The 15330-nt window shown below is 49.5% G+C and overlaps 1 protein-coding gene across 2 annotated transcripts in view; it reads left to right on the top strand.

Annotated features, from left to right (window-relative positions):
• The window catches only part of SETD5 (SET domain containing 5), a 98850-nt gene that overhangs the window by 50751 nt on the left and 32769 nt on the right, over positions 1-15330 (top strand). For both annotated transcript variants that reach the window (XM_065407253.1, XM_065407252.1), the window contains 3 exons: positions 3422-3551; positions 6189-6427; positions 11321-11791. In XM_065407253.1, the coding sequence (XP_065263325.1) occupies positions 3422-3551; positions 6189-6427; positions 11321-11791 (840 nt within the window). The remainder of the gene's footprint in view (positions 1-3421; positions 3552-6188; positions 6428-11320; positions 11792-15330) is intronic.

The following is a 15330-nucleotide window of genomic DNA, read 5'->3' as shown; positions in this document are numbered from 1 at the left end:
AGGGTGAGGACATGGTGTGTTAGTGCATGTTCTCAGTCTCCATTCCCAGAGCTCACAGAAAAATGAAATAGCAACAAAGAAGGAGATTGGAGTCTGGGTCTGAATGTGCCAGAGTGCCCCTTGGAGTGGGTGTTCCAGGGCTGTACGGGAAGCAGAGAAAGAAACCTCTCTTCTCGTGTCTAGAGGTGTTGAGGAATTGCTCAGGGAGCAGTTCAAGGGTTAGAGAGCCTGGTGTGCTCAGCACCTGAGCAGAACTCTCCTGGCCCCTCTGAGATCCAGCGCACTAGAGCCCGGGCTCTCCTGTGCCTAGCAGGCAGCACCAGAGCAAAGGGAGAGGAATGGGCTCGTGCTCTTGCGGAGTTGGACTCGGAAGCGGCCAGCCTGTGGGTGAGATCCGGGCAGGGAGCCGGGTTAGTTCTCACTGCCTCCTTTCTGGAGTGAGGGGCCAGCCTAGCTGAAAGGCTGAGATCATCCTCTGAAACTCAGTCCCGCCTCTCCCAATGTGATGATGGGGACGGTGATGACTGGGCAGCTCCAGGGGCAGCCGCATGATGTGGGATTTTTCATCTTCCAATGTTGCTGCAGGTCCTAACCTGATAGAGAGGTCAGTATTCTGTATGATGGATTCCACTGTTTTAATGAGACTGTAGGAACTGGATTTGGTCACAAGGTGTTCCTGACTCCACTACATGGATTAGCTGGTTGGACAGGATTGCAAGAGTGAATCCCTGTATTTCTTATGAGCTGGTCCTAGTCAGTGTAAGGAGTAATACAATTAGCCTTGAGGTCTCTCCTGTTTACAGTTCTACGGAGAGTGGGTCTGTCACTTTTGATTATGTATGTCAGGGTGGCCAAACCGTGGCTTGCGAGCTACATGCGGCTTTTACAGTTAAAGTGCGGCTCGCAGAGCCCCCTTATGTGTCTTCCCCCCTCCCCCCCCCCATTCTGCACCTACCAGACTGGAGTGGGGAACTCGGAGCCTCTTCCTTGCAGTGGAGTAGGGGTTTCAGCCCCACGGGGCCACCTGCCAGATCTTGGGGCTTCAGCAGAAGCAGGGCTGAAGCCCCGGCAGGCACCTCCCACTGGGCTGAAGCCCTGAGCCTCAGCAGGTGTGCCCCGGCTCTTGATCTTCTGAAGATTGTTGTGTGTGGCTCAAAGGGTCAGTAAGTTTGGCCACCCCGATATATATGAAGCTGTAACACTGTCATCCAACCATATTTGCTCTGTCCTGCTGCTTGGCTGAAATTTAGAATGAATCCAGGCAGATAAAATGAAGATATTATATTGTAAGCAGTGGTCTGGAGAAGTTCGGTATTTGTTTGTAGTGTTGTTGTAGCCATGTTGGTTCCAGGATATGAGAGAGACAAGGTACGTGAAGTAATACCTTGTATTGGACCAACTTATGTTGGTGGAAGGGACAAGCTTTTGAGCTTCAAAGAGCTCTTAATCAGGTCTGTAGAAGGTAACCAGAGTGTCCAAGCTAAATACAAGGTGGGGCAGATTACTAAACATAAGAGGTTCACACATGCTGTAGGAGACCACTTAAAATGAAGTGGGCAATTAAGGATTAGCAGGCAGTGAGGTGTGTTACAAATTGTTCTAATGAGCCGTAAAACCAGCGTTTTTAAGTTTTATGATTTTTGTAAAAGCAGCAGAGAGTCCTGTGGCACCTTATAGACTAACAGACGTATAGGAGCATGAGCTTTCGTGGGTGAATACCCACTTCTTCGGATGCATGTCGTGTCATTTTTGTTCCCAGATTGAATGTAGAATGGTAAGTTCTTGTAGGGGTCAGATGGGGCATTGTTACCTCTAAATGTTTGGTAGCTGCACTCTTCTCTGTCTAGATTCTGGCCTCACCATGCTGAGCCAAGCCTTTGTGGGCTCTGTGTTGTATTACTGTACTGCACTTTATTTAGGGATCCCCTTGAAAACTATTTATAGGCTTTAGCTTTTACAGAAGGTGGTAGCATAACTGCTCCAGGGCCGCCTTGTGTCAGAGATGCACCTCATGTGAGCTGCTAGATCTGCTGATTGTCCAGCAAGCATGATTCAAGGCTTTTTAAATTGTTTAAAGTTAGCATGGAATGTGTAAGTTCCACCATTTGGATTGTCAAAGGAAAGATGCCCCTGTGGCTTGCTGATCTGGGAGTCTGCTAGATCTGGGTGGTTCTTCTAGTTTTTCCAGACTTGGTGAGTTACCTTGGTCAAGTCCTCTGTGCCCCAGTTTACCCATCTGTAAAATAGGATTACACCCCTCAAGAGGGTGATATGAGGCATAGGTTGGTAAAGTGCTGTGAGATCTTCAGAAGGGACTATATAAATAAACATCAAATTCAATGCTAATGTGGTAAAAACAAGGCCACTGCACTTCATTGTCTGTTTCTGAAATGCTGACAAATCATTGGTGTTATCTTTAATTCGGGTATTTCTCTCCCTTTCTTTTCGCGTTTAGTTTCACTGTCACTTTACTGTCACACCAATGTGGTCCTTAGCACTTTTTGGCTTCTCTCCCCAGCTTCTTACATTACTTCAAATAACTGGAATCAGTTGGAAGAGATCTTGTGCTGTCAAAGGTCACTTGCTGCAGAATTTTGTGTTTCCACACAGCTGCATTGCAGCAGGTGGGGAAGCCAGTAAATTTGGCAGGTGAGGTGATGTAGATTGGCTCTTCTCCACGTATCCATGGGGAATCATCTTCTCTTACTCTATGCTCTCCCCTGCTACGATTTTTCATATATTTCCCCCCACCACTGCTCAGTCTCCTGAGGAGGGTCCACTTTGATTTTTCTCCTCCTGGCTAGCCCCTCTTAAATTGTAGTTCCCACACTATCAGGTTTGCATGTTCATTGCTGCTCTTTGACTGCAAACACAGTCCTGGGAGAATTGCACTAGAGTCAGCTTGTCACTTCCTTGCGCTATGTGGTAGGGTAGAAACTCTTCTTGGTTCTGATGTGTCTTCCAGAGCAAGTAGAGTGGGGATCAGAGTGCTTCCCCACCTGTGCATGAAGCCGGGCTTTGTGCAGAAGGCATATTCTCTGGGCAAGTTCTGAATAGCCATACTTTCCTAAAGTGCTTTTAAAAACCTCTGCTTAGAGTTCCCTAGCTTCCTACTCTCTGGGTTTGGGAAGTCTGTGTTCTAATGAGGTTGTACCTTTAGATTATTGATACAGATTTATTACCCTTAGCACCTGTCTCATCTAGAGCCGCAATTCAGAACCATTCATAGTAGTCTTTGGGCCCAGCTTTAACAATTCTATCATACCAATTGTTTTGGCTGGGCGCACGTGACACAGTTGATGCAGAGCTCTGCAGGCATTTGCCCTGCTATACAGACGTTCAGGAGTTCTTGAGTACACCTGCACGTGTACATGTGAAGCGCTGGGGGACTGCATGCTGACGTAGTCTAGTTCTGTTGCAGCGCTGGATGAAACAAGCCCTGGAAGAAGGGATGACTCAGACCTCATCTACTCCACAAGAGAACAGAACCCAATGTCTATACCAAAGTAACGAGAGCAGCAGCTCTTCTAGCATCTGCAAGGACAATGCAGGTATGTATCCAGAACCCTCAAGTGCGGTGCTGGGATGCCTGGTGAATGCATTTATAGGAGGCTGTGGGCCATTAAAGGGTATTGACGCACAGGATGAGACAAAGGCTTTGCAAACGTGCATTGTTGCATGTTGGTACAGGTTTGTGGCAGGTGGGGATGTAGCTTTATCACCCATCCCAATTTCCATAGGCTCATCCTAGCTTGAGGCATCCTGACTCCTTTGCTGTGACACTGTGGTGATACTGCATCTCTCAGCACTCTCACCAGAGTTGTATGATACAGAGTTTGTCCTGCACGACAAAGGTAAACAGCGTCATACTGTCATGTGTGACAGCTGGCTATTTTAATGTATGCTGAGAGAATTAACAAGGGTCAGCAGGTACATAGGTAATAGGCACAGGTTTAAAAAACAGCTACTCAAAAACATTGGCGTTTAATCTGTGAGAAAAGCAGTAGCCGAGTTGTGAAATAGTTAATTTGCATCTGTCTTTACAGAGGAAGAGGGTGGAGATCTGCCCAAGTCAGGGATCAGTTTTCCAAGGACGACAGACGAGGAGCTAGACAGTGTACAGATAACAACAGAATTGGTTATTAAAAGGTTAGATGCACTTAAAGTGAACAAAACACTAGGTCTGGATACTATGCATCCCTGAGCAAAACCTGAAGAAAGTGAGCAAAGAAACTAGAGAACTTCTAAAAGACACTTTTAAAAATAGAGAGAATTTAGGATAGGTTCCTGAGGCCTGGAAAGGGGCAAACAGCATCACTTTACAAAGATCATGACACCAGGAAACCAAGAGCATCTTGTTTCTAGGGTTTCCCTGATTGATGTTAAGCTCTTGCATAAAGGACCTGACAGTTAGGTCCTAGGAAGCCCAGTTGGCAGCTGGCTTTGCCAAGGTGGATTCAGGCAGCAAAGCGTTTGTGTGTAACAGCAGGGGACCTGAGAGGGTCTCACTGCCGAGAAAGGGGAAATAAGGGATCAGCAGAGAGTTGGTCTAAACAACGGACAGGATTCAACATCCCACACAAGTGGCTCATGGCAAAGCACAGGAGTAGGAGGAGAGACAAGGGAACTGGCTAGAAAAGTGTGGGAGCACGAGACAAAGGGGGCTCTTAGTAGGAGACTCACCCAGCTCCAGAATGGCTGAGTGGAGCATTCAGGGTGGTTCTAGGACCTCTACTCCTCATGGAACTGCACTGGATGTGAGGGGATTGAAAACAAGCTCTCTGGGCTCACAGGCCAGACTGACTGTGGGGCACCGCACATAATAAGGACGCAGGGAGATTCCAAAGGGATGCCAGGGTTTGGAGGACTGGACAGTAGTGGGGAAATGCAGATCAATGGAGACCAGTGTAAAATCATGACTCGGGGAGCAAGGACTGAATCTAGGGAATATGAGCTAACTGGACCAACCACAGAGCACTCAAGATGATTGTGAGGAAGCAGCAAACCTGGCAGCCTGGTAAAAAGGCAGATGAAATACTAGGCATAAAGGCAGAATCCCAGACGAGGTGCCCCTGTTAGTCCCTGTCTGTGAGCACTGGGTACCATCTGACAGGAAGGAGATTACTGCCCTATGGGGATCCTGGGTCTGAAGAAAGGATGAGTCAAATTTCTTCTGCTTGGAACAGAGGAGACTTGCCTCATTGGGGGCCCTTAGAGCTGGGAAAGAGGTCAAAATTCATTCAGAAACACTAGGGGCCAAGACCTAGCAGTGAGGATGCTAGGGATAAACAGGTCAGGAAAAACATGTGGGGAAAGATGCTGGGGAAGGCAGCTGCAGCACGGAGGAGTTCCAGAGGGGTCCAGGTAAACTAAAGCTCAGTAGTTGGAGGGGGCACGGCTGGGAGTGAGGAAGCAATTTGGGCTAGGCACTCTGATGTGGAAGGGGGATAATGGTATTGAGGCAACTGGAACCCTACCCTTGCACCCTGCACAGAGGAGCTGGGGGCACGGTGTGATAACACTACATGGTAGTGATCTGGAAATGTCACATTGTTTTTTTTCTCTCTAGTGTACAGCTCAGATTTCCTGCCTTGGCAAATTATTTTCTGTATCTCAAAATAGGTTGTGCTCTTCACAGAAAGCCAGGCAGAGGCTAGCCATTGCCCCAGAGAGCTTACAAGTAATTGAAAAGTGTGGTGCCGTGCACTTCGGAGGGTAGGGCTGAGGCAAGGGTCCCTCTTTGTGGGAATGATCATTTCCGGGGCGTTGTGTTATGCCATTGTGGAGCTCAGCTGGTGAGACTTGTGCTGTGGTTTATCCATAGCAGTCATAGAGTGAATTCGTCTTGTTTTCGTCATCTCTTTGAGCCAGGAAATGTAATCTCTCTCTCTCGCCTTCTGTTTCAGTCCTGTCCTGACACCACTCCCCACACCTGGCCCTGTTGTTTTCCACATGTCATTTATTGTAACTGAGTTGTTTTGTTACCTTTGTTACATGTCTCCATGTTCCTTTGGGATGAGAAGGATTTTCATTGGTATTGGGAGCTCCTCATTTTTTAGGGGCCTTTAATGGGATGCAGTTAGAGGCTGAGCATTTGTGGGGCTCTGGCTGGGACGGGTACTGTTCATGGTTTGGTATTAATAATGGTGCATCATGATTCTCAGTTCAGTTGTGTTCATGTTTCACAGACTTGCTGAGCCCCCTGAAGAAGTGGAAATCTCGCTACCTGATGGAGCAGAATGTTACCAAGTTACTGAGGCCACTATCTCCAGTCACCCCTCCACCTCCTGGCTCAATGAGCCCACAACTCACCACACCCTGCTCATCTCTGCCAGGAGAGGAGGAAAGTCGCAATGGTTATGGCATGATGTTTTCACCAATTCCCTCTCTGGCTGCTAGTCGCTGCAATACTCCACTACAGTTTGAGGTAAATTGGGATAGAGGTCTGGGGGCTCCAAAAGGGGAGAGACTAGAAGAGGTGCATTGGGTGCAGTCTGCTTTCAGACACATGGCTAGGTTCCTGAGCAAGACCCCAAGTGTCCCACACAGGGGTAGCTATTACCTCTCTCCTCTGTGGCACCCTTGGCTGTAGCAACTCTCTCGCTCCCCAAGGCCATCAGAGATGTGGTAGCTCCTGCTCCCTCTGTTACATGTCATATTTCGCTGCAGTGCAGCAACCCTCTTGCTCTCCAGGGGTACCAGTCAGCATAGCCTGCATTCACTTTCTTGCTGTACACAACACAAAAGCTCACTTTTGCTTGCACCCCTCCCCTTGCTGCAGCACAGCAATCCCCTCGCCTACTGAGACAGCACATTCCCCCCATGCCCTTTCTCTCACAGTGCAGCAAACCCCAAGCTCTCAAGCGTGTCAGACATACCGCAGCCCCTGCTCCCTTTCTCTTATGCAGCAGCCCCCAAGGCCTTGGGGGACATCAGACATTTCAGATCTCAGCATTGCAAGGGCTTACAGCTCCCTCCACCCAGTGTTTAATGCCCCAGGTGTACTGATACTTGTTGTGCTCCCGTTATATGCATTTGCCTTTGATTTTGTGGTAGCCTCTATCTGCAGGAGTTTAGGAAGCATGTAAAGAGCTTGGCGGGTGTTTTTCCGTGCTCAGCACTATCTGGGGGGGACTTGCCAGTGCCTCCAGTCTGGAGCTTCCTCCTCCCTCTTGCCATGTTCCATCTCCGTGGCTACGATTGGCAGGAAGTGCCAGGTGGTTTGCAGTTCTCTTTTTATTTTCCATTATTGCTCATTCTCATTGGAAAGTGGAACTCTCCAACCCTGGTGCTGCCATCACACTACCGTTCAGACCCAGGTGGGAACAGTCCAGTAAATGACAGCCTGGCCACTGGCTTGAGAGCATCCTGCAGAGATCCCTCCTCTGCTCTGGAGCAGTGCAGAGCCCTTTGCCGATGGGGTCTGTTAGCTTGGTGCTGTCGCTTTTCCGTGGAGAGCTCTTTGCTGAAAGCTGTTGTAGAGGGAGACTTGTCAAGGCTAGTGGAGAAGATTCTTTAGTATTGAGGAGTAGGAGGAAGGACTGATTCAGGTATAGAGCTTGAGCTGGCAATTATCCTTGGGCTCTGCACTGGTACAAGCTGAATGTTTGAGGGTCAGTGGCACCATGGACCTCAATAGTCTAGCTACAAACCTCAGTCCCATGTAAAATAGCCTTAGTTGCTCCTGCTGCTGTGTGTGACAGAGAAGAAACTTAGAGCCTACTGGGCTCTATCTCCCACTTGCCCTTGCTGCCTCTATTTTCCTCTAGGGAACAAACCTAACAGCTTGGTAGACCATAGGCTTCTGTGTTCAAGCTTTATAGCTCACTAAATGCAGCTCATTTGTAACATTTCCATTTTAGTGTCTTGTCGGTTTCATTTAGTTACCACCAGTTCTAACTCAAGAGAATGCATCTCACCATGTATACAGATTGTACACTTCAGTCCTATGACCATGGCCCTGGGAGAAGAGAACAGGGGGGGAGGGTCTTTTATCTGGTTACTAATAGGACAAGCTCCTCGATTAGAGAACTGAAAGTGACCAGACACTGGGTTGATGGGGAGTTTGGTGCCTCTTTAAAGCTTGATGTTAACCAGGCTTTAGATGGTTCTGAGTGCCACTTTTGAGATGCTCCATACTGAATTAATCTGCTGCATCTGCTCTTCTGGGGAGCTTGTCCCACAAATTTCTGAAGCCTCTAGCAGGTCAGGCCCTTGCGGACCAGGGCTTTAGAGCTAATTCAAGACCAAATGAGGTTGGGACCTCAATTTGGATTTGCTTGGGCCAATCAACATTTGTAGCAGAGACTTGGAGTGTAGTGTCCTTCATCTGCTTTATCCCTAGGGAGTCTGCCCATCCAAAGTCTCCCCAGTTGTCTGAGAAGGTTCTGAAAGTCCTTATCACTTTGGGTTTTTGTACGTACTCCTGTCCAGCAGGATCCACTCAACCACATCCCCGTCACTGGTAGTACCCTACCTCTGGAAGAGCTTCCCTCTTCCTGACTCGCTGACGGGGATGTTCTGTAACACCAAGTGAAGGTGGAGAGGCTTCTGCATACCATTGCATATGGGTGGATTGCTCTCCCTTGCACTGTATCCAGCTGTGACCTCTGTAGCTCCCTCAGTCAGTTTATACCTATTCCTTTGATGGTACCTAAGAGGAAACTCATGGTGAATTGAAGGAGCCATTTTATTTCCCCCTTATTTGAAGTCTAATACTAACTACAGCATTTGGGGAATTTTCCTTAGGCAAAGCCAGGCTTTCCACTCCAGCCTTTCCCATGTCATTGGACTAAATGCCATACATGGATTTCTCTATATTTCCTGGTGTAAACTCTTTGGCTAGCAGCATCAGAAATATAAGGAAATAAATACTTCTGGCTAACATTTCTTCTATTCTCTGGTTTGGATACTAAGTTGTGGCATGGAACACAATAACCCAGTCCTGTCTTTGTGCTTCCAGGAGGCTTTAGAAACTACTTAACTCATTGAATCCCCCTCTAATCACTGAGGCGAGTTCCTGGGGGTAGTCTCTGTTTAGAATAGCTGTGGCTAACCTCTGTGCTTGTTTTTACTTTATTTTATTTTGCTTCTTGACTTTTTAAGTAGATGAATAACAAGATGCTTTTCCCTCCTCTAGAACGTATCCTCCCCTGAGAGTTCCCCTGCGCATAGGCCCGAGTCCCTGTCACCCGAGGTAGTTATCACACCATCTCAATTGCACTCTGAGGCTGTGTGTGTGTGTGTGTGTGTATGTGTACCAGAGGTTCTGGAGGGTGGGGTGGAGTGAGAGTGAGGAGAGTGAGAGAACGGGAACGGAGAGGGAGGTGGGGCACAAGTCACAGTAAGAATGCGGAGAGACTGCAGGATTGTCAAGGGAGACTAAAGAAAATAAAGTGGATTTATTTGGAAAACTGGGATGTATTAATAATACTGCAGATACTGGTGAGAAATGGAGGCAAAGTGTGAAGAACCAATGTCTTGGTTATTGGGGTGAAAGGAAAAAGGTCTGGGGATCCTGGAATTATAATAATTGGCATCAATTTCAGCTCAGTAGAAGTGGTTTATATGGTGTTTACTTCTTGTAGCTGTAAAGGGGCAATTTCGATTGAGGGAGGAATGGGAGACCCTTGTCCCTGTTTAAACTGAAGGATGTTGGAGCAGTGAGAACTCTGTCCAGAACCTTCAGCATCTTCATCACTCATTGGTTTTGATCAGCTTCTTGGGACAAGGTCAGGTACTTGACCTGCTGTGTTCAGACAGAATCATCACCTCACTGCAGCCTAAGTCCGTCAAGCAAGTACCAGGGAAAAAGAGACCAGATAACTGCAAAGCTGGTCTAAAAATGTGAGGAAGTGATACAGTCATGATTCCATTCCTGGGAACAGAGCTGTAATATAGGAGAGGCTATGCCCTTATTGATGGAGGTGCTGTAATACAGTGAAAGGGATGCAGTTGGTACTCATTGCCCAATGTTCCAGGGGACTGTAACGTGTGGAGGGGTGCAGCCATGACTCCGTGCAGGAGGTTCCTGGGAGCTGCAATATAGCAGAGGACCTGCGTTGTGATATAGCAGAAAGGACACAGCCATGTTTTGGCTCCTTAGCACTGTAATAAGAAAAGGGGGTGTACTCCTGTTTCAGTCCTGGAGGTTCCTGGAGGCTGTAATTTAAAGAGAGGATGCATTTGTGTCTTGGTTCTGGATGTTCCTAGGTGCTGTAAATATAGCAAAGGAGCTGCGGATGTGTCTCAGTGCCAGAGGCTCCTAGGGGATGGGATGTGTCAAAGGGGACACGGTTGTGTTCATTGTCTGAGATTCCCAGAGCTGTAATCTAGTGAAAGGCGGGACATTATCTTGGTGCAGGCGGTTTTCAGGTGCTATCTGGTAAAAGAAGGAATGGAAGCGTGTCAGTGCCCAGAGTTCCCAGGCACTGTGATAGAACAGAGGATGGCAGTTATGTCTCACTACTGTAAGATGCTGAATTATAATGTGTTTGTACCAGCGGTTCCCAGGTCTTGTGATCAAAGTGATGGCACATGGCTTGGGGTTCCTGGGCAATGTACTGTCATAGTAGAGAGAAGTTGTAGGTGGATGCTTGCAGTTTTCATTACTGGGTATTTGGATAGTCAAGTAGTTGGCTGATAAGACAGCCAGTGAGCAGTGAATGTCCTTGAACTATTCTTCACCTTTAGTGGACGGGTAGTTTAATACCATGTGTTAATGTTGCATGGGGCCAGCTGAAGACATCAGTTCTTTTTCAGCAAGCGCCTAGGCTTGACACTAGGGTCAAGGCGACCCAGTTGAAAGGGAAAGGGCCCAGCAGTCTGGACAGCCATGTTTGGATTATTCTGTAATGCTCAATTCCCAGCCATTTTCTACTTAGGCTATTTGTACATGGGATTAACCGCAGCTGACTTAGGCTTGTGGGACTCGTGCTCTGGGGCTGAAAAATTGCTGTGTAGACACTCGGGCTGGAGCCCAAGCTCTGGGACCCTCCACCTTTGCAGGAGCCCAGGGCTCAGACTCCAGCCCGAGCTCGAACATCTACCCCGCAGTTTTTAGCCCTGCAGCCCGAGTCAACTGGCCTGGGCCAGCCGCAGCTGTGCCATGGGGATTTGATCCCCATGTTAGATGAACCTTAAAAGGCTTCAGAGCAGGGCAAGAAAGGACTCAGGGGGATCAAGAGAGGAGCTGGAAAGGAGCGAGTTGTCTTTGGAGCAAATGTTTCCTGACTTTAAAAGTTTCTCTCCCCACCTGTGTCTACCCCTTCTCCTGATTTCCCCTCCCTCTCCCACCCCATGTCTTTGTTGGATTTTCTAGCTCTGCCTTCGAACGGACCTGGATTTGGCAAAAGTGGGCTACCTGGATTCCAATGCTAACACCTGTCCAGAGAGGCCATCGCTGCTGAGCTCAGGCCACTCTGATCTGGCTCCACAGTCCTCCATTCACTTCACTTCTGAGACCAACTTCCCAGGAAAGAGTGGGGAGGCACAGCTGCTGCTAAGAAGCTCCGATCAGGCTTTTCGGACAGAGTTTAATTTAATGTATGCCTTCTCCCCTTTGAACGCTATGCCCCGTGTAGATGGATTGTTGCGGGCTTCCCCTCAGGTGGGAGACAGGAAGCCCCTGAGTTCAGAAGGGGGATGTTGCAGCTCTCCTGCAGATGGATACTTCAGCAGACATGAGCCGGGGCTTCTTAAAGAGACATTGCATGGATCCATGTCTCCTGGTGGTGAGAGGGTTTGTGAAGGAGTCAAATCTGCTCCCCAAAACCCACCACAAAGGAAAAAGGCAAGTATTCCCTGCTAAAGAAATCACAGATGACACTAAATTGAGAGGAGTGGTAAATACCAGTGAGGGGAGGGATAACTCAAAGGATCTAGAGCAGGGGTTCTCAAACTGGGGGTTGGAACCCCACAGGGGGTCGCGAGGTTATTACATGGTGGGTCGCGAGCTGTCAGCCTCCACTCTAAGCCCCACTTTGCCTCCAGCATTTATAATGGTGTTAAATATATAAAAAAGTGTTTTTAATTTATAAAGGGGGGTCGCACACAGAGGCTTCCTATGTGAAAGGGGTCACCAGTACAGAAGTTTGAGAACCACTGATCTAGAGAGAGTAGAACCATGGGCAGAAATAGCTAAAATGAGATACAACTTGGAAAACTGAAGCTAATACATCTGGGGGGAAATAATCCAAACTCCCGTGCTGAGTGGGAGTGAAAAAAGACTGAGGCAGAGACCTGGGGAAAGGAGGCAGCAAGTTGGGCAAGATTTTTGAAATGAGGTATGGCAGCAGAAGGGCCAATGAGAAGTATCATGTCCAGGAGCAGGGAGAGAAGAGTGCTACAGTTTCACCTTGGTGAATAGCTTGGCTAGGTGACGATTAAGCTGGGCTGTCACACTAATTTCCTACAGCAGATCTTATAGAAAAACATCCAATCTTGATTTTAAAATTAGCAGTGATGGAGAATCCACTGCAACCCTTGGTAAATTGTTCCAATGGTTAATTACTCTCACCATTAAAAATATATGCCTTATTTGCTGTCTGAATTTAAATAGCTTCAACGTCCAGCCACTGGATCGTGTTACATGTGTCTCTGTTAGATTTAAGAACCCATTATTAAATATTTGTTCTTCGAGTGCTTGCTCATGTCGATTCCATTCTAGGTGTGTATGTGCCCACGTGTGCGATTGTCAGAGATTTTTGCCTTAGTGGTATCCGTAGGATCGGCAGTGGTGCCCCCTTGAGTGCCGTGCTCATATCAGGTGCTGCTGACCCTACGCCCTCTCAGTTCCTTCTTACTGCCCATGATGGTTAGTCGGAGTGCCTTTCCTTGCATTGCACGGGCTAGCAGGATGTCTTTTACTGACTTGTAAATAGTTTGTTAGTGTTAAGTAGTTAAGTGTAGTTAGCAGTTAGAGTCCCAGCAGGGACTTTGTCGCAGGCGGGGCATGCCCCGATCGCCTGGGTTTAAGCCCTGTGCAGACTGTAACAGGCCTATGCCAGTAAGTGACCCCCACAGCAGCTCCCTCGAGTGCTTAGGGGAGTCACACATTAGAGACGAGTGCTGAATTTGTAAAAACTTCCAGCTCCGCATGCAGAAGAAGCTGGATATTCGGCTACAGGCTCTTCTGGAGTCCACCCTTCATCTGGCTTCCGTGCCCTCCCACCAGAACTCGCCGAGTGCATCAGTGCACCCCCGGCACCGGGCTCTGCCCAGCACCATTCCCCTGTTGCTGGTGTCCAAAAATAAGACCAAAAAGCATGGCTCCCTGGCACTGGGGAAAAAGGCCATGGGTCATCAGGCAAGGGACACACTTTGGGCCGCCCAGCCACTCCAGAGCTGCGTGCTTATACCTCCCTGGTCGGAGCCCCTAGCCCTGTGAAAGGTCCACCACCGACTCCCAGGAGCAGTATGGGACCAAAAACCCTGGCGGCACCGACACTTTCACAGGCTCCCCCGGTGCTGAGAGAGCAAAGGCCTCCGCCCACACCGCTGATGCAGCCTGTGGGCTGCACGAGGGCAAGCCAGCCGCTAAGACCCCTCAGCGGGCGGTGAAGCACCGCCGATCCCCTGAGATAAAGCAGCACTCTCCATCTTCATGCCGGAGTCGCAGCCCAGATTCTCTGGTGCTCATCCTTGGTCACCGGCACCACGGTCGCCGCCGTCTCAACACGGATTGCCTTCAGCAAGACGCTGGTCTCCGTACTACTGACGCCACTTGCCCTCCCGCCAGTCTTCTCGGCGCAGGTCCAGGTCACCTTCCTTGTGGGAGCACCCCCAGTTGTGTCTCCAGTCCCCCCAGCACTGTTCCCCTCGCTCCAGGCACCGGTCGGCAATGGTCAACAAACAAACCCAGGAGTCAATGGCTCCACCGTGGTCACCAGAAGGGGAGTCCTCCGGCACAGAAGCCCAATTCAGCCGCTCACCTAGACTGCACCAGCGCGAATGGGCATCTGAGGCCACATCAACAGCGCTGACTTGGCAGCACGGCCAGTGGCCAGAGCAGTGGCCTTATTGGAGTGTGTGGGGAGTGCCAGGTGTGGTGATGCCCCTTTCACACTGCTCATGGACCGCCGCCTTGGAGCAACAGTTGGCAGCACTGATGGCACCGGGCTCTGTGCACGAGGCGCGCTAGGTGGTCGAGGCAGAGGAACTGTGCCCACTCCTAAGCCTCCCTTCCCTGTGGGAGAAGATGCCCTGGAGCCTCCGCCAGCAGTGCAGTCATCATCCTTGTCCCAGATGAGGCAGTTGCAGGACCTTGAGGGCCAGCCCACTGGATGATTTCAAAGAACACCAGGCCCTGCTGTGTCAGGTGGCTGAGAACTTGGGCCTGGAGGTGGAGGAAATGGCTGAGCAGGCAGACACCTTGTTTAATGTCCTGTCAGCCTCTACCCCAACCCGTGTCGCACTACTGGTGCATGACGGTGTCCTTAAGATTGCCAAGGGCCTCTGGCAAACTCCTTCCTCCATTACTCCCACCTCAAAAAGGGCCGAAAAGAAATACTTTGTCCCGGCCAAGGGGTTTGAATACCTCTATACCCACCCTCCCCCAGGCTCGCTGGTGGTCTCTGTGGCCATTGAAAGAGACAAGAATGGGCATACTAGTTCAACCCCCAAGAATAAAGAGTCCAAATGGTTGGATCTGTTTGGAAGAAAAAATTATTCAACAGCCAGTTTGCAGTTCCGGATTGCAAACCATCAGGCCCTCTTGAGCCATTACAACTTTAACTTATGGGACCCCTCAATAAGTTCAAGGAGTCCCTTTCTCAGAGTTTGGGCTAGGAATTTGGCATCCTGGTGTAGAAGGGCACTGCGGTTGCCAGTTGCTCCCTCCAGATGGTGTGGGACGCGGCGGACTTGGCAGCCAGGGTGGTGACATCAGCAATGGTAATGAGGCCCAGCTCCTGGCATCAGACTGCAGGTCTCTCCCAAGAAATGCAGAGCTCCACTCAGGACCTCCAATTCGATGGGAACGGTCCCTTTTCCGACCAGATGGATGCGAGGCTGCATGGGCTAAAGGACACCAGGACTACCCTTCGCTCGCTGGGCATGCATACACTGCAGCCTGCAAGAAAGCAGTTCCAGACGCCTCCGCTGCCTAGGCCTTGGCAGTCTCATCAAGGATCTGCAAGAAGAAGGGACAGAGACACTAGTTTCAGCTGCCGTCGCCCTTCCTCCTCCCGCTGTCCCAGGCAGCCCGCCTCTGCAAAACACCCCGGGGGCCAGAAGTGCTCGTTTTGAGGGTGCAGTCGAGAGCAACACCCCAGTCACCTTCCAGGATCCACCCTGCTCTTTCCTCAACTGTCTTCGTCCCTTCTGTTTGGC

Source organism: Emys orbicularis, chromosome 7 (genome assembly GCF_028017835.1).
Source record: "Emys orbicularis isolate rEmyOrb1 chromosome 7, rEmyOrb1.hap1, whole genome shotgun sequence".
Taxonomy (NCBI): domain Eukaryota; kingdom Metazoa; phylum Chordata; order Testudines; family Emydidae; genus Emys; species Emys orbicularis.
Note: the sequence above shows the minus strand (reverse complement) of the source record. Positions and strands in the feature narration are given on the sequence as shown.